Source organism: Falco peregrinus, chromosome 12, assembly GCF_023634155.1.
Source record: "Falco peregrinus isolate bFalPer1 chromosome 12, bFalPer1.pri, whole genome shotgun sequence".
Classification (NCBI taxonomy): domain Eukaryota; kingdom Metazoa; phylum Chordata; class Aves; order Falconiformes; family Falconidae; genus Falco; species Falco peregrinus.
Window position 1 is genome coordinate 3,612,021 of NC_073732.1, and position 26,850 is coordinate 3,638,870.

The 26,850-nt window shown below is 45.7% G+C and overlaps 1 protein-coding gene across 7 annotated transcripts in view; it reads left to right on the forward strand.

Annotated features, from left to right (window-relative positions):
- The window catches only part of DGKD (diacylglycerol kinase delta), a 62,478-nt gene extending 40,022 nt beyond the window's left edge, over positions 1 to 22,456 (forward strand). For 5 of the 7 annotated variants that reach the window (XM_055817106.1, XM_055817109.1, XM_055817110.1 and 2 more), the window contains 19 exons: positions 227 to 311; positions 873 to 967; positions 1,068 to 1,167; positions 1,322 to 1,595; positions 3,245 to 3,406; positions 4,190 to 4,318; positions 5,306 to 5,402; positions 6,315 to 6,425; positions 7,189 to 7,285; positions 8,052 to 8,159; positions 9,471 to 9,584; positions 9,994 to 10,128; positions 13,341 to 13,492; positions 14,270 to 14,381; positions 14,548 to 14,640; positions 15,010 to 15,129; positions 15,463 to 15,580; positions 16,812 to 16,942; positions 18,096 to 22,456. In XM_055817106.1, the coding sequence (XP_055673081.1) occupies positions 227 to 311; positions 873 to 967; positions 1,068 to 1,167; positions 1,322 to 1,595; positions 3,245 to 3,406; positions 4,190 to 4,318; positions 5,306 to 5,402; positions 6,315 to 6,425; positions 7,189 to 7,285; positions 8,052 to 8,159; positions 9,471 to 9,584; positions 9,994 to 10,128; positions 13,341 to 13,492; positions 14,270 to 14,381; positions 14,548 to 14,640; positions 15,010 to 15,129; positions 15,463 to 15,580; positions 16,812 to 16,942; positions 18,096 to 18,185 (2,323 nt within the window). In that variant the 3' untranslated portion in view covers positions 18,186 to 22,456. Of the gene's footprint in view, positions 1 to 226; positions 312 to 872; positions 968 to 1,067; positions 1,168 to 1,321; positions 1,596 to 3,244; positions 3,407 to 4,189; positions 4,319 to 5,305; positions 5,403 to 6,314; positions 6,426 to 7,188; positions 7,286 to 8,051; positions 8,160 to 9,470; positions 9,585 to 9,993; positions 10,129 to 13,340; positions 13,493 to 14,269; positions 14,382 to 14,547; positions 14,641 to 15,009; positions 15,130 to 15,462; positions 15,581 to 16,811; positions 16,943 to 18,095 lie in introns of those variants that run through there. The other 2 variants (XM_055817108.1, XR_008749386.1) reach the window with 2 other exon arrangements.
- Positions 22,457 to 26,850: the final 4,394 nt, after the last annotated feature.

Sequence of the window (26,850 nt, forward strand, 5' to 3'; positions counted from 1 at the left end):
GAAGTTCCTTATGCTGTAGAATACTTGTTTGTGGTATCATCCTGCCCTCTTCCTTCAGTTCAGCCCTTCTGCAGTTCTGCTGCAACTCTGTGGCTTCCCTACATCAGTCACGCCCCAACCAAAGTGCAATTTGTTCTGCTTTGAGGTTCTAACCTGTTAGGTCCTTTGGATAGAGGAGGAAATCATCTACCTTCTAGTGACAAGTATGATGCCTCCTTTTCAACAGGTGGAGCATCATGGTGTATGAAACCAAACTCCCTCGCCAGGCCTCCACTTCCACAGTCACTGAAGATTTCAGTGAGGATTCTGAGGTACCTCGTGAGATGCAGAGGGCAGGGGACTGGGAGCAACAGCCTCAGAACAGAAAAGATAGGAGGCAGCGGTTGAGCTTAAGTGGAGCAGGCCTAAGCCATGACTTGGGTGTAGCAGGAGCTAGAAAGATCAGGGGGCTTTAAGTCAATGAAGTGTTATGGAGAAGGATGGAGGTTGAGTTACCAGAGGCAGCAACCATAATGAGGGATGAGAAGATGCTTTGGAACAGGACAGAGAAGAAATTACTGACTTTTATTTGCTGTCATGGCATCACGTTGTTGAAATTGTGGAAAGCTGCACAGCAGTCATAAAAAACCAGTTTTAGATCCACGATAGGTCAGACTCTTAAGAAATGTGCTGCTGCTGAATTCTAGGTTCAGAAGTAGTTTTGTCATCAGATTCAAGTCTTCAGTGAGTAACTGAGCCCTGGACCACATAACTTTTCCAGGGCAAAAGGAACCTGTAGAATGACAGGTACTGTCTGGGGAGCCAGAGTTACATAGCATATGTTGTAATGCTGGGAAGCAGCACCCCAGTGGCTTGTCTCTCACTGTCACCAGGTGCAGAAGATTCTCTTCTATGAAGACTCTGTGGCTGCTCATTTGTCCAAAATTTTGACTTCTGACCAACACTCAGTGGTCATCTCCTCAGCCAAGTGAGTACTTAGCAGACAGTTACTCTTAAGTGAAAGCTGCGCTGTGAAAATCCTGAGACAATCCTTGCATGACTTTGTTTTCACTACCTTCTTTGTCTAGGGTGCTTTGTGAGACAGTGAAAGATTTTGTGGCTCGAGTAGGGAAGGCCTATGAGAAGGCAACAGAAAGCTCAGAGGAATCAGAGGTCATGGCCAGGAAGGTAAATTTGGAAAAGTTGTTTGGGTTTCTACTTCTGAAGTGGGAAACTACTCTGTTTTTGGAGAACTAGGACAGCAGCAGTTCAGCAAGCACTAAAAGAATGAGCTAGCCAGTCTACTGTTAGTTGTACTCAAATGTTCTTCTTCGCCTCATAGTGCTCTGTCCTGAAGGAGAAGCTGGACTCATTGCTGAAGACACTGAACGATGAATCTCAAGCATCTTCATCTCTGCCAAACCCTCCTCCCACCATTGCCGAGGAAACTGAAGATGGTGATGGGTCAGGCAGCGCTTGTGATTCTTCTAGTGACCGGTCAGTGGGCTCATCATGTACTGCACGGCCCCAGATATTTCGTCCCCGAGAACAGCTCATGTTGAGAGCCAACAGCTTGAAAAAAGCCATTCGTCAGATAATAGAGCATGCAGAAAAAGGTAACCTCTTACGAGTCTTGCTTGTGACTTGTTACAGGTTTTTGAGAAGTATAAATTTCCTTTATTCCAGAAGAGAGTAGAGTTCTTTATTAAAAACAGCTTTCCTGAGCTAGAGAAGCTGTTCAGTAAGCCTGGCCATTTAGTTTCAGCATCATCTCTGCCAAGCCCACCTGTTTGAAACATTGCTCGGTAAACGAGCCTGAAGTTGAAGGTATGTTCTCTCCCATAGGGCTGGTTTCGGAAGTTACTACCCTCCCACACTCTGTTCATTTGCGTTTCCTGTCTGTTCCCACCCACACCACAATTGTGTCAGCGCAACTGTTTGTGTGCCCTTGCTGTGCAACAGATCTAAAAATACTTGAGAATAAATTATTTTAAGTATTTTAATTTGGATTGTTTCAGAAATCTCTTTATAATAGAGACCAGCAAAAGAGTGCAGTGGTACAACTGCAGGAGAGGGCAGGAGCTTCTTAAACTACCTTTGTCACAGGGAAAATCTTATAGCACTGCACCTTGGTGCAAATCAGTTCTGTTCCGGTATTGACTTCCTAGGCAGGTGACCCTCTTCTCCACATCTTGACCCTTACCCCTTTCCGGCCACTCACACCCATAGCTCAAAGTTTCATTTCCTTTGAAAAGCGTCAGTCTCCCAGATGTTAGTCATAAACTCAGTGGTTTAACTTAGACCTAAGGAAGTACTTAACAGCTTATTACTGGAGATAAAAGCATTGAAGTTGCAGATGTGACGTCCAGGCACACCTATGTACTATGAAGAGCTACTTTAGTAAGTTACAGATCGTTGCAATATTGCTTGGATTTCCAGCACTGCACTGTTGTATATAACCTGTCCTGAAGGTGAAGTTATTTGAGATGATGGAAGCTGAGTGAACAGCCTGCTGCTGGTGAAGTGGAGGTCTTGACCTCACTGCTGTCCCACTTCGCTGCTGCTTACCTTATGTCAGCTTCATGTTTCTCGCACTTCTCTTGGAGCCCAACCAATCTGTTCGATCCAGCAAGAAGAGTTTATATTTCTGCTGGGCTAGTGGGTTGGATTGCCTTGTGGCTAGTTTTGATGAGCTCCAGCGTCAGCGCAAAGGGAGGGGAAGAGACTGAAAGAAGAGGGGCTCATCCTCCTGCAGAGGCAGTGAGCTGGTAGATGACTGAGGGCTGTGCTCTGGGAGGGGTTGCTGTGGAGGAAGGCCCGTTGATTACGTGCAAAGGAAGTTTTGGGTTTGTTAGGCAGCAAGCTAGCATTTAATTCTTACCAGCTCTTCGGCAAACTCTAGTTATGTTTCAGATGTATTTGTTCAACTTCCCCAAACTGTTTTTCTTCTCCTAGAGTAAGCTATCTGATTCTTTCCTTTGTATTGTTTTTTACCCACTATTTTTTTCCTCCTGATGACATGTGTCTAAGTGCCCTTTTCAAGTGGCTTATCCTATTGCCCCAGGACAGCTGAAGCAAACAGAAAATTCATTAGTCATTTGATGTCCATCTGGTTAGAATTTCTGGCAGCATCTAAATGGGAATAAATGGAAGCCCATCACTTTTAGAGCCTTTAGAGTCCATCCTGTTGTTATTTACATCAGTGGGAGGTGTTCCTTGCTAGAAGAGCTGTGAGGCGCTTCACCTGCTTTCTCTCTTCCTACAGCTGTAGATGAACAGAACGCCCAGACCCAGGAGCAGGAGGGCTTCCTTCTTAGTCTCTCAGCCTCTGAAGAGGGCAAGGAGCTGAGGAACGAGGACAAAATCCCCCTGCAGTCATCACACAGCAGCAGCTATGGAGTGTCCAAAGGGAGGAGCCAGCGGAAAGGTACTGTTCTGGGGCTGCCACCATGCAGATCTTGCCTGCAAATTACAGTTCTGTTAGTTGTAAAAATTGAGGGCAGCGTTACATGCATTACCTTCCAAGTTCTGTTTTTCTATAATTTTTGAGTGATTGCTTTTCAGTAACCAGGCCCTACACATTTCTGTGCTCTAGCCTGCGCATCGTACACCCCCAATTTTTCGCTACATATCTGATGGCTGGTCTATGATCTTAGCATACGGAGCCTAGGATTCAGAAATTTTCTTGCATCTTAGCCAGGAATCTGGGTTCTCCTGGCTTTCAGTGCTTGGACAAGGACAGTCTTGAACATTTTTCATGTCATCTGTCTGATGACATTTCCCTGTAAGCCCCTGCCATCCTTTCCAGGTGACAGAGAATAGAAGCCAGTTTGCTTTAATAACTGTTATGTGAGTAATCTGTTAGAGATCCCTGATTACTGTGGGTGTACTTGGAACTTACCTGAGTATTGACTGGGAGCCAAATACCCTGTCTGTTGTGCTGCTGGCACCAGCTTTTCCTCATCTCCATTTCTAATATTTGCGCGTGGCGTTTTGGTACCTCCAGTGTGTGAGGCTTTCTGGCTGCACATATGCCACATCTCTGTCTCTTAATGACCGGTTCTGTCAACTCTTTGTTTTATGGTGGCCAGAGTGTTTTGCTGTTGAGTGATTCCTGACCTAGTCTTGCTGCTTGGGCTGTGCTGCTATGTGCTGATCTGAATCACAGCATTCTATTTGTCAATAGCCATGTTTGTCTTGTGTTTTACAGCGTCCAAGTCTCCTTGCGAAAGACTAATAAACAAAGGAAGTTTGTCACTGGGTAGCTCTGCATCTCTTCCTCCCCAGACAGGAAACCGGGACAACTTGCCAATGCTGAACACGAAAATCCTCTACCCAAGTAAGTTTAACACCCACCACTTCCCATTTAGGCAGCCAGCTGGAGTATGGGTGACAGCAGCACAGGCTGCAGTCTCCACATGGAAACGTGAAATTGTCCTGCCTGGTGTCCTTTTGTGCAGGGTTGACTTGGAGAGAGATCCCTTTGTGGATAACTTCCCACTAGGGCTGGGAAGTGGAGACTTCGATGGAGCTGTAGTAGTTTCCAGCTTGTAGCTGAGACCTAGACACGGATTTTTAACACTGTGCAGTGACAGAATTTGGATGCCAGTTACAAGGAGATACTGAGCTCAAAGTAACCTTAAGAAGGCTGATACGATGCTGCTGAGAGAGGTTTCTGAGGAGTGGTAACCATAGACTGGGAGCAGCAGTCCCTTTGTGTGAAGGCTGAAGTTACTGGAGGTGCAAAGACCCAGCAGAATTCCCAACTGCCACATCTTATGCAGCAACTTCTTGCCATCGCCATGGCGCTGTCCTTCCACCTCTTCCCCCAAATTACTTGTTCAAATTGTTTCTTCTGGAAGCAGGTAGTTTACTTTGTCTCGACAAAGCTGCTGTTTGTGGACTGCCAGCTATTAATTTAAGAAGCAGGAGGCAGTAATTCTTGAGCAACTTGGAGAATAACTTCAGTCCTACTTCTCTCTCTCTCCTCATTGAAGCAAGGTTGTTGCATGTCTAACTCTGGAACAGAAAAGCTGCTGCAGTGAATACACTCCTATTTCCCATTTCAGTGTGTCTGGACAGCTGTGCTGCTGGCCTTACATGCTGCTCTGTCAATCAAAAACCCTGCAGGGAGCCCCAGAAACCTTCCTCCTTATTGACAGAGCTACGCCTTCTGAAGTGGAAGGAAGCACTATTGCTGTTTTCTTTCCACAGTGAATGACAAAAGTTAATATATTCTGCCCTGTTGTCTTGTCTCTGAGGTTGAAGTTTCTTGCTTTTTGCTTGTTATTAATCACACTCTTCCCTGTTGTCAATTTTCCTACAGATATTCGTGCTGGCATGTCTGGTTCTTTGCCTGGGAGCTCTGTCATCAGCCGATTGTTGATTCATGCTGATCCCTTTAACTCTGAGCCTGAAAATCTGTAAGTATGCCCAGGAAGCTGAAGGGAGGGAGTGGGTGTTTCCAAATGGACCTCAGCAGAGAAGCAGATTAGTTAATAGAGCTGAATAATGCACTGCAGCAGCCCAGAGTTATGTAAATGAATTCATACGCTGGTGCCAGTGAGGATCAGCTTGTGTAGTTATACATGCAGTGACACATCTGACACATGGTAGAAGATTTTTAGGGTTTAGGTAAGAATGAAGTCTAGATCAGTCTTCTCCCTAGACTCAGAGATGGCTCTGGCTTCCACTTAGTCGATAGTAACCTGGGAGGGAATCACTACCCTTACAGCATGGAGGCCCAGGAATGGTCACGGGCAGGCCACAGCAGGGGGGGGCGTTGGGAAATATGATGTGAAGACTTTCTCAAGCTCTTTCTGCTAAACTGTTGAACAGCAAAAATCCAGTGATACAGACCTTTTAAGTTTTTTTTCATGGGATTCAGTGCCCCTGCGATGAGTAGCTGACACTTCTGGGCTCACTTGTCAGGCTCTATGTTGGTAACACCTTATATAAGCAATTAGCATTGCTAATGTTTTGTGAGACCTTTTACACAATACGGGTGCCCGGCATCATAGCTCTTTGTAAATGAAGTGTAGGCTTCTGAGTATGTTTCTGTGGCAAGGGGAGAATTCCTCTGCAAATCTTGTGGCTGTGAAGTCTTACAGACAGAGGCTGTAGGCCAGGGAGCACACATCAGTAGCTACTTTTGATATTCGTTGTGGGCTTTAGGCAGTTCCCAGCAATGCTTATCAGAGCATGTTGGCATATAGCCTTATTGCTGCTCACCTTTTCATGCAAGAGAATTCTGAGGTGGCCAGAGGGGGCATGTAAGATGTATACCAAGTGGTATGTAGACTTAGGAATGCGAGTTCTGTTCTTTTGTTTGGCAGTGAATGTTACACAGAGAAGTGTGTCATGAATAATTACTTTGGAATTGGACTGGATGCAAAGATTTCTTTGGACTTCAATAACAAACGTGATGAGCACCCAGAGAAATGCAGGTGGGTTTGGATTTGGCTGACGTTGGGTACTACCAGAAGTGACTGAAACCACTTTATCTTTCTGTGTGGTTTTGAAGCCAATTGCGTGCAAGTGTGCGGAATAGGTATATTGTCAAGCTTGTCTTCATAATCTTCCTTCAAGGCTTAAAATCATGATGGAGGAGATAAGTTACTGATTTATTACTGATTCGTTGTGCTGTTGTGGCTAGTATAAGATCTTTGAGTAACTGTTGGTCTAGATTTAGTGCATTGGTTCCATTTACTTCATGATCTCAGTCAGATTTTTCTCCTGGGCTTGCTATTTAGCCGTGAGAGAAGCGCATCTCAGCTCTAAATGGCACAGAGGGTGATTTCAGCCTTGATCCTAACTTAATGCAAACCACAGGTTTGGACCTTTTGAATACCTGGGCATCTACAGGATGCTTTGTTTAGCCTGGGATTGGTGCGTTTTGCTAGACTTGAGCTAATACAGCAAAATGCTGTTGATGTCCTGGTGTATGAGATTGACAAGTTCTGCACCAGGGCAATCTGTGTGTTTCTGGTGGCGTGTGTTAGTCATCCTCAATTCCTACCTAACATTTATTTAAAGAGCAGTAGTTTCCTAGCACAAGTGATGACCATTTTAAGTGTTTGACCCTTTTGGAAGTGAAGTACCTTTGTGTTTTAGGATGTAGGAGGTACCATTTCAATGTGGGTTTTTTTTTCTTTCTAAGTGAAAAAGTAAATGCGTATGCTAACTTTCCTTTTTGATTTGCCCCCTTAGAAGTCGTACTAAAAACATGATGTGGTATGGAGTATTGGGGACCAAGGAGCTGCTACACAGAACATATAAAAACCTGGAGCAGAAAGTCTTGCTGGAGGTGAGGAATTAGCATGCTTTTCTGTTCCTAAAGCTGGGGTGCCTAATTGCATCTCCTTCACATGCTTTGACTTTGGTGTCATGATTCTACTTGGTGACATAAGGGTGTTTCCCTTGCCTACCTGATAGGATGTACTTGCTGTATCTCACCCTGACCTAGCTAAAAGTGGCTTTCCCTGGTTCTGGAAGATAACTTGTGTTCTCATCCTCCTGGCAAGTACTAGCTGTCCCAGCTCAGTGTTCAGCATAGATAAGATTGTCATGTTGTATGTGCTATCTCGTGTGAACACATAATTTTGGATGGTAGATGCAGTGGAAAACTCTTAATTTAACTATGCTATAATGTGCTTCAAACTGGAAAAGAAATATTCTTGTATAGGCCATGTGCAGCTTAAACAGGTAGCTTGTGGGAAGAGACCCTCATCACAGCAGACTGCATAGGTGTTGCAGAATTTTTACTCCCCTTTCTGGAGGAATAAACCCAAGAGGCTTTGCCAAGTCTCTCGGGTGTGCCTTATTCCTGTTTGGGGAAGAGAAGCAACAGTATCTCTCTAAAATCCATGTCTGCCAAAAGAGATGTGGTTCATGAGACATGAGTGGATACGTTTTACTCTGCTAGGCCAAGAATAAACTGGAAGAAACCTGAATTAATTTATTGCTAAGGTGTGCAGGCTGATTTCTGTTCTTAGAGCATGTGCTCTGGCAGGAGGGGCGCTCTCCTGTTGTGCTGAGAGTAATGTGGTAATGTTGCCTTCATTTTTGTGCAGTGTGATGGGAGGCCAATCCCTTTACCTAGTCTCCAGGGAATTGCTGTACTCAACATTCCCAGCTACGCAGGAGGCACCAACTTCTGGGGGGGAACCAAGGAAGATGATGTGAGTATTCTCTCAGGCAATCCAGGAAATGTTTACTGACTGTTGCTTTTGAAGTCATAGCCCCTGAGAATAGCACTTGGAAGAAGAGGGCAAGGGGCCTGTCTACATGTACTTTCTATGTGAATCACAGATTCACAGAACAGTCAGGGCTGGAAGGGCCCTCTGGAGATCACCTAGTCCAGCCCCCTGCTAAAGCAGGGTCTCCTAGAGCAGGTTGCACAGGGTCGCATCCAGGTGGGTTTGAATGTCTCCAGAGAAGGAGACTCCACAGCCTCTCTGGGCAGCCTGTGCCAATGCTCTGTCACCCTCAAGGTAAAGATCATCTTCCCCATATTCAGAAGGAACTTTTTGTGTCAGTTTGTGCCTGTTGCCCCTTGTCCTGTCTCTGGGCACCACTGAAAAGAACCTGGCCCTGTCCTCGTGATACTTGCCCTTAAGAATATTTGTAGTCATTGATAAGATCCTCTCTCGGTGTTTTTCTTCTCCAGGCTAAACAGCCCCAGCTCTCTCAGCCTTTCCTTATCAGGGAGATGCTCCAGTCCCCCATCATCTTTGTAGCCCTCCTCTGGACCCTTTCCAGTAGTTCCCTGTCTCTCTTAAACTGGGGAGCCCAGAACTGGACCCAGCACTGCAGATGTGGCCTCACCAGGGCAGAGCAGAGGGCAGGATCACCTCCCTCCGCCTGCTGGCCACTCTCCTAACACGCCCCAGGATCCCACTGGCCACCTTGGCTCCAAGGGCACACTGCTGGCCCATGGGCCTGTGCTGGTACACGGGGTTGCTCCTCCCTAGGTGCAGGACCTAGGTGGTGAAGTGGGTAAGATACTGAAATCCAATCTTCAGCAGCTTCACACCCAAGCAGTCTGTAACGATGAGAAAAAAACCAACCAGAACAGACAATTTGGACTTCCAGGAAGAGCTTTAGATTGCCCTCATCCCCTCAGGCTGTGTGAGAAGTAAAGTGCGTTGAAGGCAAGGGGGGGGGGTTAGATCCAGTCAGAAACACTGTATTATTTGAGATGAAAAATTGCCTACTCTCATAAGAATAAATATTGCCTTGTGGCCTACAGCCTTTGTGTTTGAATTATACTTGAGCTGCCATTAGAAGCACAGTGGGAATATCGAGGCTCTTTTATCTCCCTTCTAGCTCACTGCAGATCTTCATCACTTTCTAGCCTCATCATTAATTTTACACAGATTAAATAGCACAGTTGAAAGTTGACCCCCAGATCTGCACCAATGGGGGGTAAAGGAACCCTCTCTAACAGAGCTGTATGTCAACTGAATTCTCTCTCCCTTCTATCTGGCTAGACATTTACAGCCCCCTCCTTTGATGACAAGATTTTGGAGGTGGTAGCTGTGTTTGGTAGCATGCAGATGGCAGTGTCACGAGTGATAAACCTACAGCATCACCGGATTGCACAGGTATCAGATGCTTTTGTGAGCTCTTTTTGCCTCCCCCATCTCGTGATGTTTTTGACCATTTCAGTCTGTAAAGCTCTCCTTTGTGCTCTCTCTGTTCCGTGAAAAGAGCATCCACCAGGGCTGAAAATGGGCACATTCAGGGGGAATTTGGCATGGAATTGTTTGCTAGCATTCATTGTGGTGGGAGTTAGACCAGCAGTTCAAATACCAGTTAGTCCAGAACCACAGCAAATGGTCCCTGCTGCACAAGGGCAAGGCATGCCCCGCCACCCAAGCACATCTTCCTCTAGTAGCACCAAAGCTACAGTACCCGGAGAAGTGCTTTGGAAAGAAAGAGGATGTCTCATATGTCTCATACTTTTGGAAAACCAACATTTTAGAGTTTTTTGGATGCACCCATTTCTTGCAGTGTCGGACAGTGAAGATAGCAATCCTTGGAGAAGAAGGAGTTCCCGTGCAAGTGGATGGAGAAGCCTGGATCCAGCCTCCGGGTTACATTTGGATTGTTCATAAGAACAGGGCACAAACCCTCACCCGAGACAGGGTAAGAGCAGCCTCGCATACACTGTGGAGTATGACATGTTTTGATGTCACGTATTCCTGGAGGGTGTGGCAACAGCCACAGGTGCAAGCTTATCTTTGTGAATCTAAGAAGCATATTTTGCTACACACCATAACTTTTTTTGGAAAGAACATGATTAAACTTGCATTCACCACTTGGGAAATCACATAAATAAGGTTGTTTATGCAAGCTTATTTTGCTTCCTTTTCTAGGTGCCTTGTGACAGCCTTTCTTAACATGCTTGCATGCTGTTTTTCCCACAGGATGCCTGCCTCACCGAGTGCTGCAGATTGCCTAGATGCAGCTGTTCAACGTTTTGATTTCTCATTATTGTTCAATATGTGCCTTATACCTCATTGACCAAGTAAAGCAGTGTCTAATGTCTTGTTCAGCATTGTCTGTCTGTCTCATCTCATAATTTTCAAATGTCTGATGCATACCAGCCCACAAATAAGTGTCCTTTTAGTTTTACTGTATTACTGAGTATTGGTAAGCCAAAGAAAAGGATAAAGGCCTTGGTGTGGCATAAACAGGCTTTATGGATCCTCCCAACTCTGTAACTGTCCATGCATAAAGAGTTCAGTTGGTAGCAGCTCTTAATACTTTCCAGCATAATGCCCCTTTAACCAGCTTCCAGAGCAAATCTGTCCTCTGCAAAGGACTGACCTCCTGAATAACAAGAAAAGAGAGAGCAAAGAAGAGTAAAAAGGGAAAGCAGCCTGATACAGGCCTGAGGCGCATTGCCTGGCAGGAAGTTGCAAGTATGATGGGATGAAGAGAAAGCAAAAGCAGGTGTACAAAGCCCCTGTCATGGTAGGACAGGGCAATACCCAAGACCCCTAGGAGAGAACAGTGAGTATTTACATTTATCATAGAATCATAGAATAGTTTGGGTTGGAATGGACCTTTAAAGGTTATCTAGTCCAACTCTTCTGCACTGAGCAGGGACATCTTCAACTGGATCAGGTTGCTCAGGGCCCCATCCAACCTGACCTTGAATGTTTCCAGGGATGGGGCATCTACAGCCTCTCTGGGAAAACCTGTTCCAGTGTTTCACCACCCTCATTGTAAAAAATTCCTTGTTTGTATCTAGTCTGATTCTACCCTCTTTTAGTTTAAAACCATTATCCCCTGTCCTGTCACCCCTTGGTGCAAATGTTGTGGAGAGGAGGAGACGGGAATAGTGCACACAGTCTCTTAACCTGGAGGGTAAGAGAGCTTCTGCAATGTCACACTGAGACTTGGAGGGGGAGTGACTGAAGGAGACAGCACAGAGAGCAAGGGGAGACAGAGTTCCTGCTGTAAAGATTGCTGCTGTAAAGGCAGAAGGGAGAAAAGGAGAGGCAACCTGTCTGTGGGTATGGTGGGAAAGGTGAAGCACAACAGGTAGGACACACAAGTCCCTAGTGAGTGTGCTGTGTGTAGGGCCATCTGAAGCCATCACTATGATTGTACCATTCCGCTCCTCATTGCCTGCAAACCCAGTTTTGCAGGCATGAAACTACCACTGGGGAAGAGGTTCCAGTTTTGCAGAGCAACTTTCAGCTTTTGTCTTGAATGTGAGCTTATCCTTATTTTTCCTGCTGTCCTTTTGATCGTTGTTGCACACCCCTTCCTTCACAGAGCAAATCTGTCCTATGCAGTAGATGAAGCGGGGTCCTCTCTTCATGTGTGTGGCCCTGTACCTTTGGTAGCATTTTTCAAATATGATTTGGGATATTTAGTTTCCTAAACTGAAGATGGAAAAACCTCAAATTCCCTCACGTGGCCTCACCTGGGCAACTGAAGAGTCATCAGCAAGGTTGAGATCAGTGGGTAGCTTGCACTAATGAGAGCCTAATTGTGTCCTGTATGAGAGGAGCAGTAGGGGAAGGGAATGCTTTACTACAGGGCTTCACAAGTATTTGCAGATGCAGGAGAATGGCATGTCCCCAGAACCTTGAGTCATCCCCAAAGGCAGTTGTGTTCTGGTGGGCACTGGCTTTTCTGTGCCATCCGTCTCCTCTCTCTGCTGTTAGTCCTGTGCACCTTTCCAAGTCTGGACTTGTCGCAGCACTCTCCATCTAGCTGGCTGCAACAAGGTCTTTTACCATCTCGTACCAGCACACTCTTCATACCAGTCCCTCTGCTGCCTTCTCCTTGCCTCATCCAGGGCATGTGTTCTCTCTCCTCTCTCTGCTTCTTCCCTCCTCCCTTTCTTCCTCGCCTGCTCTCTCTTCATTGCCTCTCAACCACTTACCAGAACCAGCCGCAGCTGCACCTTGTCTACATCAACCAACCCACTGCCCCTGAAGCCAGCCCACAGCTGTACATTATCAATGCTAATTAACCCAGCTTCATTCCTCTACATGTACTCATCTTAATTGACTGTCCAGGCCCAGGATCCATGACAGCCATTTTTCTTCCCCTTTCCCATCCACCCAATCTCCTTTCCTTTTCAGGCTCCCCAAATGCTGGTTTGGGGGTTTTGGGGTTTTTTTCCATGAAAACGTCACACCCCTGCTTCTTATCCTCATCTTCTCTGAATTATTCTTCCTATTTCAATCTACCCCTCCCATGCTACCTTCTCCTGTCTAACCTCTCTTGCCATTTCTTGCACTCACTGATCCATTTCTTCTTGTCCTGGGGCTTTGTGTATCAGTTTTCATTCTCACCATATACAATTTTGATCCTTCTGCATTGGATCTGGTTTGCTTCTTCCTGTACCACTAGCTGATGCCAGCAGGAATATCAGTAAGGGTGCAAGTGTGACAGGTCCTTGCTCTTAGTTCAGCTGCTTGTCCCACCAGTTACTGAGGAAGCCCAGTTTACTTCCAGACGTGGAGGAGCCTTGAACATTTTTAATTTCCACCTCTGAGATGTCTCAGTCGTATGAAGTGTAGAGGCAATATAGCTATTCAAAGGAAGGGCTGCCACCAGTAGGGAATGAGTGGATTTTGCTGATCTGGCCCTCAGAATTGGCCAAACGATTTTGACTAAAACAAGGCTTAAGCAAAAATGAAGCCAGGGTAAGCATGTGGCATGGAAAACTTCAGCCCAGACAGCTAGTTACCAAAGTTATAAGCAGCTGAACAACTGGGTACTGCAAAGAAAAGTGTCTCTACCAGATCTACATGTTTTACAGGCATAGGCACAGCCATTGTTTTTATAGGAGCTTTACAAGATATCTTACGGTTTGCTTACTGTGTTTTTAGGCATTTGAGAGCACCCTGAAGTCCTGGGAGGACAAACAGAAGTGTGAGTTGTCTCGACCCTCCTCTTTCTCTCTGCAACCAGAGATCATGTCTGAAGAAGAATCTACCCAGATCAACCAGTTTGGTCAAGCTGCAGGTGCTCTGATCCACAGGTGGGACTCAATTTGCTTTTGGTGAATAGAGTTCTCCTTTGGTGCCTGAAGTTCTTGTCCTACTCCCTGTTCCTGGAGATATTTCTGTTCACTCTTACCTTCTGCAGTGCTGGTCCATATCATAGAGTGTAGCATAATTCATTATGCACTGTCCCAGCTGCATGAGGACCAAAGTCAAGTGAAGTTTCTTAGGTCATTCTGAACAAAGAATGTTACTTTCGTGAATAAACGTGGACCCTTTAATCCTGAAAGAACCCATTATCTTTGAATATCAATGATTTTTATCAGAAATGAAACAAAGGCCTCTCTAGGAGATCAGATGACAAGTTGGGTTCTTGTAACCCTGATGACCAGTAGAGGTTTCTGGAAGAAGTCACTGTATGCTCATCCTTTAGTTAGGTGTTCAGCTCCTTGGTCTGGGTCTCAGAGAAAGTTCCCAGAGTCACATTAGAGAAGTGTTAATTAAAACTGCCATATATGTAGCTGCCTTTCACATCACTATGGCCATACTGAAATGTGTAGGTCGTATTTCAAACTGATCTCAACTTGTGTAGAGAATTGAATCTGCATCTGGAGTTGTGCATGTGAAATCTGCCTTGCTTTGCCTGTGCATGCTCACTACAGCAGGGAGAATGGCCCTGCTTTGCCAGAGGCTGTGCCCCTCCCATGCTTTCTCTCTGCTCTTGTCACTCAGATGGGTATTAAAAAGAGGTACCCAGTCAGAAAAGATCTCCTGCTTTGAGCATATGCTGATGCAACATGTAATTCTCTCTTTAGCATTCGGGAAATAGCCCAATCCTATCAGGACATGGAACAGGAGCTTGCCCATGCTGTCAATGCCAGCTCCAAGTCTATGGACAAAGTCTACGCTAAATCCAAGTCTACAGAGGTACTTCACTCACTTGGCATCTTCCGTTTTGTCCTTACTCCGTAGCTCTTGGTTTTCCTTTCTGATTGACCAAAAGTAGGCCTTGCTTGTCTAAAACAACTTCCTATTGACTGCTCAGACTTCTGCATTTCCAGGCTTAATTTGCGCATGAATTGCTTCCCCGCAGGGTCTGAACTGCAGCCTTGTTGTAGAGATGGTGAATAATGTCAAGGCCCTGCATAACGAGACAGAGCTGCTGCTGGCGGGCAAGATGGCACTGGTAAGAAGCACAAAGCAGGAGTAAAGCAGCCTCTCACTTTCTCTGCTCTCCTACTGTTGCCTGGCAAGCAACATTTTGCTGGTCTTGGTCGTCGTTGCCTTTGTAAGAAGTCAGTTTAAATGTTATCATCCGGGAGTTGGGATGGTGTTGCTACATAGGCATGATGCGCAGTCAAGCTAGCTTGTGTGGGGTTTAGAGCTCAGAAAAGATGGAAGTTGTTAACTTGGCAATGTCTGGGCAGAGTGCCTGCTGTGCGCTTCCTTTTAAAAGGAGGAACTGCTTTGTTAGCTAGGAATTTCAAGCCAAGGACCTGACTGTGTGTTCCACCATATGGCTTTTAACTCTGCTTTGTTTCCACTTCTGATCCAGCAATTAGATCCTCCACAGAAGGAGCAGCTCCAAGCAGCCCTGGCAGACATGGACCTCCAGCTGAGGAAACTGGCAGACATCCCTTGGTTGTGGCAGCTTATGGAGCCCTGTGATGAGGAGGTGAGGAGGACCAAGGCTGTAATTCCCTAGCTGTTCTCTTTTTCACTAGTTGGCTGTGAGTGTTTGACTTCCTGTGAATACACAACTGATGTGCGAAAAAATCATTAAGAAGGAAACTTGACTCCCTAGGGCTGAGGAAAGTAATTTCCTGCTAAGGTCCCTTGCCTGACATGGGATCAACTTTCTCTGTTTCCTTTCCTGTCTTGATCAGAATGAGTTTAGAATTTTTTTCCTCTCTTACAAAGTTATGGAGCCAGGCTTGGCAGTACTTGTTGCTCTTGGTCTGTTCCAGTCAAGTTATTACTGCCTGATTTTCCCTTTTTATTCTTACAGAACCAGATGCTGGATTATTCTAAACGCAGCCGCAGTGGAAAATTCCGGCTAGTGACCAAGTTTAAAAAGGAGAAGAACAACAAAAATAAGGAGACTCATAGTAGCATGGGATTGCCGGGTACCAAGTCTGCTCATTCATTGTGTCTCTTTGTCACAACACTGGTCACAGCACTACCGGTTCTCTGTCTCCTCTCATGTTCTCTCATTCTTCTGTTTCACGTGCATCTGCCTTTTCTTGGAGGTCTAGTCTGTCTTTTTCATGTGGCAAAGTAGCTTATTGCTCCGTTTTGTCTAAGTCATGGTCCCCCAGTACCACACAAATATTCCTGAGCAGAAACAGGAGGTACCCTCTGAAGTATTCTGCCTACATCCAGACATTTTCAGGGATATTTTAGGGGGTGCTTTGTGAAGTGATTTTGAGGATTTCAGCATTTTTAGGTATCAAAGTGACTGCGGGGCCCAAGTCCGCATAACTCCAGTCTTTTCACTGCTGATTCTCTGTGATATGGTTAATGGTGTTTTTCTCATTGATTCACCCTCAAGCTTTAATCAAGTTTCATGTCTAATTGGCTGGGGATCAGCAGCACTACAGGTGCACCCTGACCTTTTAATCCTAGTGGTCAGTAGATGAAAACCGGCCATGAATCAATAAATTGCCATTCGAGATACTTTCTCCAACTGCTTTAGTTGATTTTTGGTTTATCCTCTCCTTATGAAGACTTTCTTCTAAAATTCAGAAGTACTGCCTGTTCTGTGGGCTCGTGGGTCCTGTCCTCTGCCATGGAGTTGTGGGTACAGTCTCCTTCTGTCTGACAGGCTGGTGCTCATTCATTGCCTCCAGAACTTGGGAACTTCATTATTCTCTTATTTAGAGGCTGTGCAAGAAAGTGGAAAACTAAACTCTTCCTCTCTCCCTCAGACTTGAGGGAGAGAGGTTGCCAGATTGTTTACTAGGCACAAGTGCTTGTACATAATAGCAAACTAATCTGTGCTCGATTCTCCGTGATGTGTTTTAGGAATCTGTTTTGCAAGTAGAGGAATATCAATGAACTTACTCTTTTTGAACACAGGGGTAAACTTTAAAAAGCATATCCAATCCCATCACAACAAATGTGCGCTTCCTCCTGGTTTACTGCAGCTAGCCTCTGCTTAAGAGAACACCCCCTACCTTTCTCCGCCCTACCTCCTTTGTCTGAGACTGTAGGTTGTGCTACCAGTCCTTGCCCTGCCCTTGGTTTGAGGCTGCTTGCCCTCCTTCTCTGGCACTGAGTGCAGATGGTGTCCTCATCTCTCACTGTCTTCTGGGATTCTGGGTACTCAATGCACTCCTGCTTTTCCATCTCTAACAGTTCACCTCTGGGGAACGGAGGAGGTTGCGGCCTGGCTTGAGCATCTCAGTCTTTGTGAGTATAAGGATATCTTCATCCGGCATGACGTCCGGGGCTCTGAGCTCCTGCACCTCGAACGGAGGGACCTCAAGGTACTTTCATGATCGGCTCATGAGAAATGGCCAGCTGCATCTGCATGACCTTCTGTGCTGAATGTGCTTGGAAGTGGTCTGCCCGCTGTTCATTCCACATGCCTTGGCAAAATGAATGGGTTCAGTGCAGCCTCATTTTATTTTCTCACCGTTTCGCGTCACCTGATTTTTACTAGCAAGGAGGTAGAACAGCTAGTTGAGGGACCAACTGTCCAATTCTGCCACAGCTTCCTGGAGACGTAATGCAGTCCAGCACGCAGATTGCAGGTAGTATTCTTGAGAGTCTCCAATTTTAATGATAGAATGGAAGTTTTCAACTTCTCAGCTACCGTACCATCTTTGCAGAACATGCTGTGATTAGGAAAATGTGGTTCTTACGTTGTAGTGACTGGACAAATAGATCATCACACTTCTTTGTTACAAGAAAAAAATGATTGTAGTCTTTGATGAGGCTGCTAGATGGAGAGAATCTTTTTACATAGTGCTTAGTAACCCCATCACACAACTTTTCATCTCACGAGATGCTTTCTCTACAGAGAAAAATTGAAAGTGGTGGTTCTTTGCATGTGCAAGAGACTTGTGTCATTGCTGTGGTGACTTGCATACTGCAGAAAAATATTTTGTTGATAAATGTTGCATGGCATTTGTTGAATGCCCCTTGGACCTTCATTTGTGATTTTGACCACCTTCCTGTTCTGAGGTTTGCTGTAATCTGTGTAGCTGATTCCTCTGCATGCCATCCAGCCACAGCCTGTGTTTTGATGCATGGTACCCGAGTGTTCACACATTTATTTGTGACTGGTTGGTTCTTGCTGCATGTTCTCGCTACTAGCTTAGGTCCTTGAGATCTGAATGCTCTTTCTGTTCTCTTGCTTTGGCCTTTAACAGCCAAAGCAATTTGCATTTCTGGCTAATGGTCTGCAGTTGTTTCTGTCCGTTGCTCTGTGCCTGTTCAGTGTTCGTTAGCCTGCCGTGCTCTGATAGCTTTTTGACACATGGTTTGAGGTTCCACATATAACTCTCAGGTTTGTAGCCTCTCTGGTTGGTTTCCTCCTCTCTCTGTAACTGCCTGACTAGTTTGTAACCATGACTTGGCCACCTGAAATTCCCCCCCTGCCTTTCTCCTGAGGTAAGGTTTTCTCTTTTCTTCCAGGACCTGGGTGTGACCAAAGTGGGTCACATGAAGAGGATACTGCACGGGATCAAGGAGCTGAGCCGGAGTACTCCTGCCAGCGAGGTTTAGCCTCTGTTTTCACAGCCTGTGTCTACCATTCCCCGTAACTGCACAGCAGTCGCCTCGCGGAGCAGATGTGCTCGTAACTGTCTCTGTTGAACAGCCAGTTTGTAGCTGTTCAGAGCTCATATCAGCCAAGCATGGTGCTACCTTTTTTTCTGTGAGGTACGGCTGCATCCAGTCGAGAGGCACCTTATCTGTGGTCAGGCCTCCTGGAAGAGAACTTGCTTGATGTTTGACGAACCATGTCCTCCAGCGTGGGAAGTTCTGGTTCCGGTGACAGTGCAGGACTCCTGAGAATTGCAACACAGCTACCTTTACTGGATAACTTCATCACAGTAGAATTATTCAGGGCAAAAGATATATTGGCCAGTCTTAGTTCAGGAGCATCTGACAGTCTTCTCAGACCCAAAACTTTCCCACTCATCTGTGTGTCACACCTGTATCTCAAAGCATTTAAGTGGGACAAAGCTTGTCCTTGTGTCTTACTAATCTCTTTTTAATGCACCTGTAGTTGCATGCGATTTGCATCAGAAATTCAAAGCCAGTAGAGACCTCTTGCCAACGAATACCCAGTGATTCTCACTCACTTATGCCTTGCAACAAACAATGCGTGTGGTTCAAACAGCAGTTTGCACCAGCTTGCAGGGTCTTTGCTGGGCCTGGCTCTCCTCTTCCAGCCAGTGGCAATGGTACAACTTTCAGGTTTTCAGGCATCACAAATAATTCAGAAATTCCTGGCAGTAAGAAAGACAAATTTCTGGAGAGCCAGAAGATGACAGGAGATCGGCTCTGACATTCCCCCTTCTGAATTCATCTCCAGGAGACCAGATAAAATGGAAAGGAACGCCAGTTAGCTGTTTGGGCTGCATCAGCAGTGTAATGTAATGGAGTGAGAGATGGAACAATTTGCTGCATCTTGATGGAGGGAGCAGCATGACTGGCAATGGCCAGGAGTGGCTCCCTGCCCATTTAGTGCCACCTTCGTGGTCACAAACAACAGAGCTATTCTTTACTTCAGTTTGTGGTGCAGAAAATTATTTCTGTCACAAAAGATACGATTTACCCGTAGTACTTGCATCTTTTCACCTGTCCTGGTTTTAGTGGCTTTTCCACCTTGCTTATCTATCTTGCTGCCTTGCTCCTTCACTCCAAGGTGGATACTGAAAGATTAGGGTGGCTGAGTCCTCCTGGGTTGTACCCCTGAGAGAGAGATCGTGTGCTGTCAAACATGCGGGCTTCTGTAAGAGCACCGAGAGAAGGAGGATCGTTACTGAGCAGATGAGCGTTGTAATGAAAACTGGAGTATGTTGGTACCACATGCCTTTGGTACCACCAGCAGTGGAGCATGGAAAAATTAGTGCCTCTGAATCAGACTTCCTAGATGCTCTTCAAATTTCCACTGTATTGCCTGACTCCAGTCGGGTGACTGCTAAAGCCCGAAGACCAGCATGAATGGTTAGATTGCCATGTTTATCACTGCGAAGGGAATTCGGGAACATTCAGTGCTGTAAAGCTGGAGGGACAGCAGGAATTTTTAATTACTTTGTTGTTTTGTATGTATTTATTTTTTTTTTATTACAGAATGGCACCTGTCTGGCTATGGCGGCAGACAGAAAAATGGCCACATACACAGTGGCATAAAATACAATTTCCTGAGGACACTGTTTTTTGTTATTAGTAAGGATTTTATCAAATTGAATCAGCTCTAGTCTAACAACAGTCAGTCAAGTTATTTAGTGTAAAGACTTGTCAGCTTGAAAAGGTTATGGGCTGATTCTGTGCTGAGAAAACTCCATTGCATTATTTAAGATTTTGCCAAGGATTATTCTGACTCTCCCTCTCTTTTTTTTTTAGTTGTCATTCTCCCACATCTCCTCCCTGCCTAGTGGGTGACGGGGTTTGCTCATGAGAAGGTAACAGAAGACTAAATGTGCTTGATCCAGCTAGCAAAATTTCTGATATAAATACTTCGGGGACTGAGCAAGAAATATGTTCAGCTTTGCCCTGGATTTGCTTCTCCTATTAATACATTGGCAATTGCTTCCGTAGCCATATTTTTTCTTTATCAGTACAGCCCCACCTTGCTGTATTGAATTCCTGAGTTATCAGATAAGTAAGAATTGTAGACATACCGTATTCTCCCACTGGCTTGTTGAGGCACAGAGCAGCGTCTGCATGAGAATGAGGAGAAAACTCCACTAAGGAGAGCTCCAGGATGCAGCCATCCTTGCTGATGACCGTAAGGTGCAGCTCGCTGCCTGTCCCCAGGGGTGTGCATGGTCAGGATATTTGTGTGCCTGCCCAGGAGAGCGCAGGAGGGAGCACAAGGCAGGCAATAGCCCTGGGGAAGAGGTGAGAACTGTGTTTGTTGCTGTACGTGGTGAAGCTGTTCTTGCTGTGAACCTTCTCCAGGCAACCTCATGGTTAAAGATACATAAACAACATGCGCTTGCCTAATTCCTGGGGGATTAAATTTTTGCCTCAATAGAAACCCTCCTCTCTGCTCTTCCTGCTCAGAGTCGCAGGGGAATCCAAAGAGTTTTTACGTTCAGGCGTGTTCCTTAATTTGTGCCATATCTGTTGAGGCCTGACAGCCATTAGCCATCTGCTAACAAACGATGATGCCTGCACAGACCAATCCTCATTTCTTTTTACTTTTACAATCTGTTGTGTTGATGGGTTCAGATCCTTCTTCTGTATGTGCACATTTTATCAAAGGGTTCATAGCCAGTATATTCCTGTCTGTTGCTTACCGAAGGCAGGGAGGGAGTTCTACCTTCTGTTAAGAGCTAGAAAATGGGATCCACATTTAACCTGAGTGCCTTTGAATATTTATTAAGGTTTATATCTAACAAAGGGGTTGTAGCTCTATGTGTCTCACTGGGAATAATGCAGATTTCTGTTGCAGAGACTTTGTGAATAGGTAAGGACGGTTTGTGTAAAACATCAGTGAGAGCTATCTGCAAAGTAGAGAGCCAGGCTGACCTGGCTACATTATTCCAAGTTCCTCTTCTGGCATCTGATAATTTTTTGTGGGAGAGAAACTCAGGAAAGGCAATTAGACAGTAAAAAAATCTGCTGCTTTGCCAGAAAGGAGACTCTCCTGCAGTCTCAGGTAAAACACCAGCTTGAGAGAAGCTAGAACTGCACATATCACACATATGTTTAGTCTCTTAAAATAATGCTACTCATGTGAAAGCCATGCGGCAACTTCTGTTTGTCATCCCTCACCCTTGGCAGTGGTGCTGGGACAGTGTCTGCAGTGAGCTGGGCATATGGTTTCTTCTGCTAGGAGGAAGTTTCCGTACGTTATCTCACATTCTGGCACTGCCCTGGGTATTTAACTTTAATGGCAGATTCTGGGGAATAACAAACCCTGTGTTTTGATGTTTCGGTGAAGTGGGATTGCAGGCAGTGGGGACTCGAGGGAGGGTTGGCCCGTGAAGCAGCTATCGGCAGTGTCCTGCGCTGGGCTAGCGTGGGGAGGGCTGTTAGCATCGATGCAGTCTTTCTGGTTTTGCTTGTGGGATGGTAGGGCTGGGAGCACGCGGTCCCTGCTGCGCGGTCCCCGCTGCGGCAGGCGCCAGCCCTTTGCAGCAAAGGGGAGCTGTGCCACTCGGTGCCCGGAGGTGCTGGCCTGGCCAGGCTGCGCACAAGCCAGGCACCCCTCCAGCTCTGCCGAGGCCTTCAGCCCAGTCCTGGGAGTGTTTCTGCACCCAGATCATACGGAAAGCTTTGTTCATTGTTTTAGTATTATTTAAAAATGTGCATACTATCTATGTGTTTTAAAAAAAAGACTGTTTACACAAAATATTTTGTATCTTAAGATGTGTGTACTGTAAAAAGAAAAAAAAAAAGGAAAGGATGAAAAATGATGTTTTTCTACAACTGTCAGCAGTGACTGCATGTCTATATCATCATCCACCGACCGTTGTTCCTCAGGGGTCTCCCCGCCATTCCTGTGATCCTGTCAAAAGCATAGGGAAGCAAGTGAATCCCTGTACAGTCTTGGGAAGAAGGTTTTGTGCCTTAAGAATGGGACCTGCTTCCCTCCTCTATTTATTGTGTTAATTTATACAGTGATTACCATGGAAATGTCTCTTGTATTTTTTTGTACATAGTTTACTGTCAATTGTTGTAAATAAGTTTTTCTTGTATATAAAGTAAACATGTTTCTGAGCTTCCAGTAAAGATTCTGTTACTGATTTCATTGTGTAAGAGGGCTGCAGTGCCCGGCTGGTGGGAACCAGCTAATAAAAATCTGTACTGTGATAAAATGGCTTTATCCTGAGTTGCATCAGAAGTTCAGAGCTGTTCCTTAGAGAGGAGTGACGTCGTAAATGTGATTGTTGTAGATTAGTTTTGTAGCATTTCTTCATCTTGGCTTAATTGGCACGGAGTAGAAGACATTATGTAGTTTATTAGCTATATCTCTGCAGTGAACAAAGTAAGAAATGTTTTAAACACGGTGGTTCTGCTGCTGCTCATCCTGATCATAGCTCCACTGTCTGCAAACCCACAGCTGGATGGGCAGACGCTCAGAAACTCAGCAGGGTACTTGTTAGTTACCTCCATGTGCTTGTAGAGCTCTCCTCAGGTGGTACAGTGTGACCACGTCTTCCTGGTGGTGTTGCTGCAGTGCCATGATGAGAGGGGAACAGCTGTTTCTCTACTCCACTTGGGCTGCTGTGCGTTCGGTTTGTTGCAGGAAATATATATGCTAGCTGGAATAAGTGAAAGTGCACTTACAAAAATGTGGGAGAAAAGAATTTTCTCATGAAATGTTGAAATTAACTGCCATAAAATGAGACCTGTAAACTTGAAACTAAAAGACTGGGGAGACGTTTGAATGAGCAGATAGTGATGAGCTTTCTCTTCCATCTGTACAGATTGATGTGTTCATAAGATGCTGACAAGAAACTTCCGGTAGATAAACTGAGGGGATGGTCAGAGAGAGCCATAGTACTGCTGCAAAGTAAATGGAAAGTAACTTATAATGCCCGCGAGTATTTTCTATGTGAAAAAGACCTTTGTATTTGATAGTTAAGTGTGGAGAGAATAGTTTGTGTGACGGGAATGTAAGAAACGGTAGTAATGTTATATACTGTTGCAAGATGAAAATGGTAAAATTGATCATTAAAATGTTAGTTACCTAGAGCAGTAACAAGGAGAAAAGAAAAATGGTTGCATTAGCTCACACACGCACCAACCCTGAGTGTCAGGCCCTGCATTAAGTAGTACTACAGAAAACACGCAAAAAAGAAGCAGCAGAGAGACAGAAGATACGCCCACGCTGATACAGGTAATGAATTTTTATCTTCTTTTTATTTATGTGGCAGAAGCCAATAGCAAGAAACTCTCGGCTCCTCTTGTTGTGTCATTACTAGGATGTCAGACCACCTGCTCAGGGCTGCCACCCCCTTGGTTTTATCGATAACTACTTGACAGATCTTGGGAGGAAGGTGTGCTGTAAAGATCTTGAAGTACCAATGGTTTGTTGTTGTTTTTTCTTAATGTATTATGCTGCTGTTTCCCTTGTCCTAAGTGGCGTTGGGTTAGGGTATTTATGTGTTTGGGTTTTTTAGTGTAGTGTAAACCATGGGTTGGGAAGTGGAGGAGATCTGCTCCCACTGCACGGGCAGCAGTGGGAACACCCGTAGGAAGCAGCTCGGTCCTCCCGTGCCTGTGGAACAGCCTCAGAGCCACGTGCCCGGCTGCGATGAGTAACTGTGCACCCACCTGCTGGGCCCTGAGCAGCTCCGCATGTTTAATTCTCATGTGAGCAGGACGAAAAGGTTCTGAGACGGTGGGAAGTGACTTTTCGTGGTAGTAGCAGCTAAAAGATACACATCAGTTCTCTAGCAACTTCTGCCGCGGGAGTTCCATTATTTGCTGGCTCACCAGACACCCTGGGAAGCATTGCGTCTCTGCCTTCACCAGAAGGGAAGAGCTGGGGCACTTGGCACTATGACCTAAAGGACACCCTGCTCCTGTTGGCTTCAGGGTAAAAGTGCCGGTCAGTTGTGGCCTTTGGTGTTCCCTGGGGGCGCGGGGCAGGGGGCGGCCTCAGGCCTCCCGCCAGGCCAGTGCCAGGCTGCGGGCAGGCCGTGGCAGCAGCGCAGAGCAGCTCCCTTTGCTCCCGGGCCGCGGGCCGGACCCCCCGCAGCACCCCCGCAGCCTGCCGAGGACATGCCCGTGGGCTCCCCACGGAGCGGTGGGTCTGCTGGCCTGGCAGCTCTGCGGGCTGTGCAAAGCCTGGGCCTCCAAGGCCCTTTTCTCTGAAGAAGCAGCAGCTCGAGGAGACAGATCTTTCAGCTTGGTTTCCTAGGGAAGCGAGGGCGGCCTGGCTTGTCTGGTGCTGTGTGTCAGTCAGCCCGTCTTTCCCCTCTGAACGCCTGTCTGGAGTTACAGTCTCCTTGCAGATGGTTCAGGGGCCGGATGATTCACAGAACATTGCAAGGCTTGGAAGAAATCAGTACCCAGGATGAGGGGGGGACCTTGGCAGCGCTCTGGCAGGGAGAGGCTCCGCTGTGCCTGTAGGCAGGAGGCGTAGTGCTTTTACTGCTCTGGGAGTTATTCAAATTCGTTATAAATTAAAAGGTGTTAAGGTGCAGTAGGAAGAACTGATGGATGCAACACAAGACTGATGGCTGAAGGGCTGTGATTTTGAGACCTTGTGGCTTTGCTGTCTTAGTTCCCCTGTCTATCAAAATTTACATCTAATTTATTTAATTTATGGAAATTCACATTTTAAATTAAAATTTCAACTTGGAAAAATGCGAGAGGAGTGATTCGGCACTCTTGGCTAAGAAGCTAAAGGCTGAGAAGACATTTGAAAATGTTCCAGAAGCTTTCTTGTAGAAGATGCAAACCCAAAGCATTTGGCTTTTTTTATCCACAGGGGAAACAAGAAGAGCAAAGTGTGCAGCCTGGTGTGCTCTTCCCCTTCAGGCTGCAAGGGCAAGTATCTTTAAGCTGGGAAATTTGAAAGATCCGTGGTACTTTCTTACTTCAGGGAGGTGATTTCTTTGATTTTTAATGCCTGTTCATAACACACTGCGAATCTGTACTCTCTGCAGTGTTAATTAAAGTTATCTGGAGCCTCTTTTTTCTCCTCTTTACTCTCTTCTAGCCCTTCTCAGAAAAAACATTATTCTTTTAATGAAGGGGGAACTAGAAAGTAGCGAGCCCAGCACTGTGACTGTTGGGTTGAAATGGTTTCCTGGCATGCAAAACCAGGCAGATCTTGAAGCATCCTGGAGCAGCTTCTCTTCAGCCCCCTGCACCTGGAGTTTTATTCTTACCTCAGAGCCCAAATGCTGGCTTTTAAAATACATATTTCTGCACTGTAGTAGCAAGAGAAGTGGGAAAGCAGGACTATGAAGCTCCCAGAACACAAGGAATGATGAAGAATTAAATTCAGTCTTTCTGAGTATCAGTGTATCAGTACAGGTTTTAAAAAAAAAAAAAAAAAAAAGTTTTTTAGGAGGCTGACACATTGGTGTTGATGTGTGTGTCCTGAATGGCCATCCTATACCAAGTCATAGAAACAAAAGCGTATTCAAAACCATGTATGCATGTGGTAGCAAACCACACTTTCTAGACAGCCAGGTCAGCTACAAATATTATGAGTAATATGTGGAATATATGGTACTACATTTCTTTCTTTTTAGTTTTCCTATTTTGTGGTTCCTGCCTTCAGGTATGTTTCATAAGCTTTATTTTCAGCGAACATCTGTTATCATTAATCTCAGCTGAAGATGTTTTGCTGAATGGCTGAAGGAGGATAAAGAATCCATCAGTAGAGCTTCGCAGTGCACACATCTTCCCCAGCTATGATTTTGGATGCCACAATTTATTATTTATTTTTAGCAAAAGCCCCAGATGACTGAACTTTGAAGCCTTCGTTTAAAGAAAACTTGTTTTCAAGAAAGTCCATGGCCAAGTTCGTAAGGGAAAAAGGAACAGGTTTATAAGCCATCGGAGCTCTCCTAAACTGTGTCACTGGACGCGTGCTGAGATCCTGGGGAGGCCCACCTTTTCCTGACACCTGCTGGCACCTTCTCCGGTGGAGCCCTGAGGACTCATGGTCACACAGGTAACCTGCATGAAGATGTCGCATGCTCTGCGGCTCACAGAGCTGCCACTGCACAGATGCTTTCAGATAAGGGGGAAGCATTGCTTCCTATCATCGCCAATGCAAGTAAACTTCTGAAAAGGATTGTGGGTTTTGTCTAAAATGTTTCACATTCAAAATTCAATCGATTTGGTGCTGATGAGCTCATCCAGCACACCAAAAGACACAGCATGCTGGTGCAAGCTACTTGCCCTGCCTCCTCGCAGCAGGCAGCTGATGGGCAGGCACTGCCTGCTCCTGGCTGGGAGAGCGGGTGGTTGGGCTGTTCTGTGGTGGAACCTTTGATGAGAAAGTAAAGTCGGAGGGCTCTTTAATTGTCCCTTTTGGGTGATTGCATGTTGTGAAAGTGTGGTAGGATCTCTCAAGAGACCTCAGCACTGAGTGGTTGTGCTTACAGACTAAATACAATCAATTCTACTTGCCAGAAAGTAAAAAGAAAAAAAAAACCCACAACCAAAAAATGTTTTGAAAAAGGCAGAGTGGATGCCTCAGCTGTTTCACTTCTCTACTGCATGCAGGTAAATTGTGAAGCTC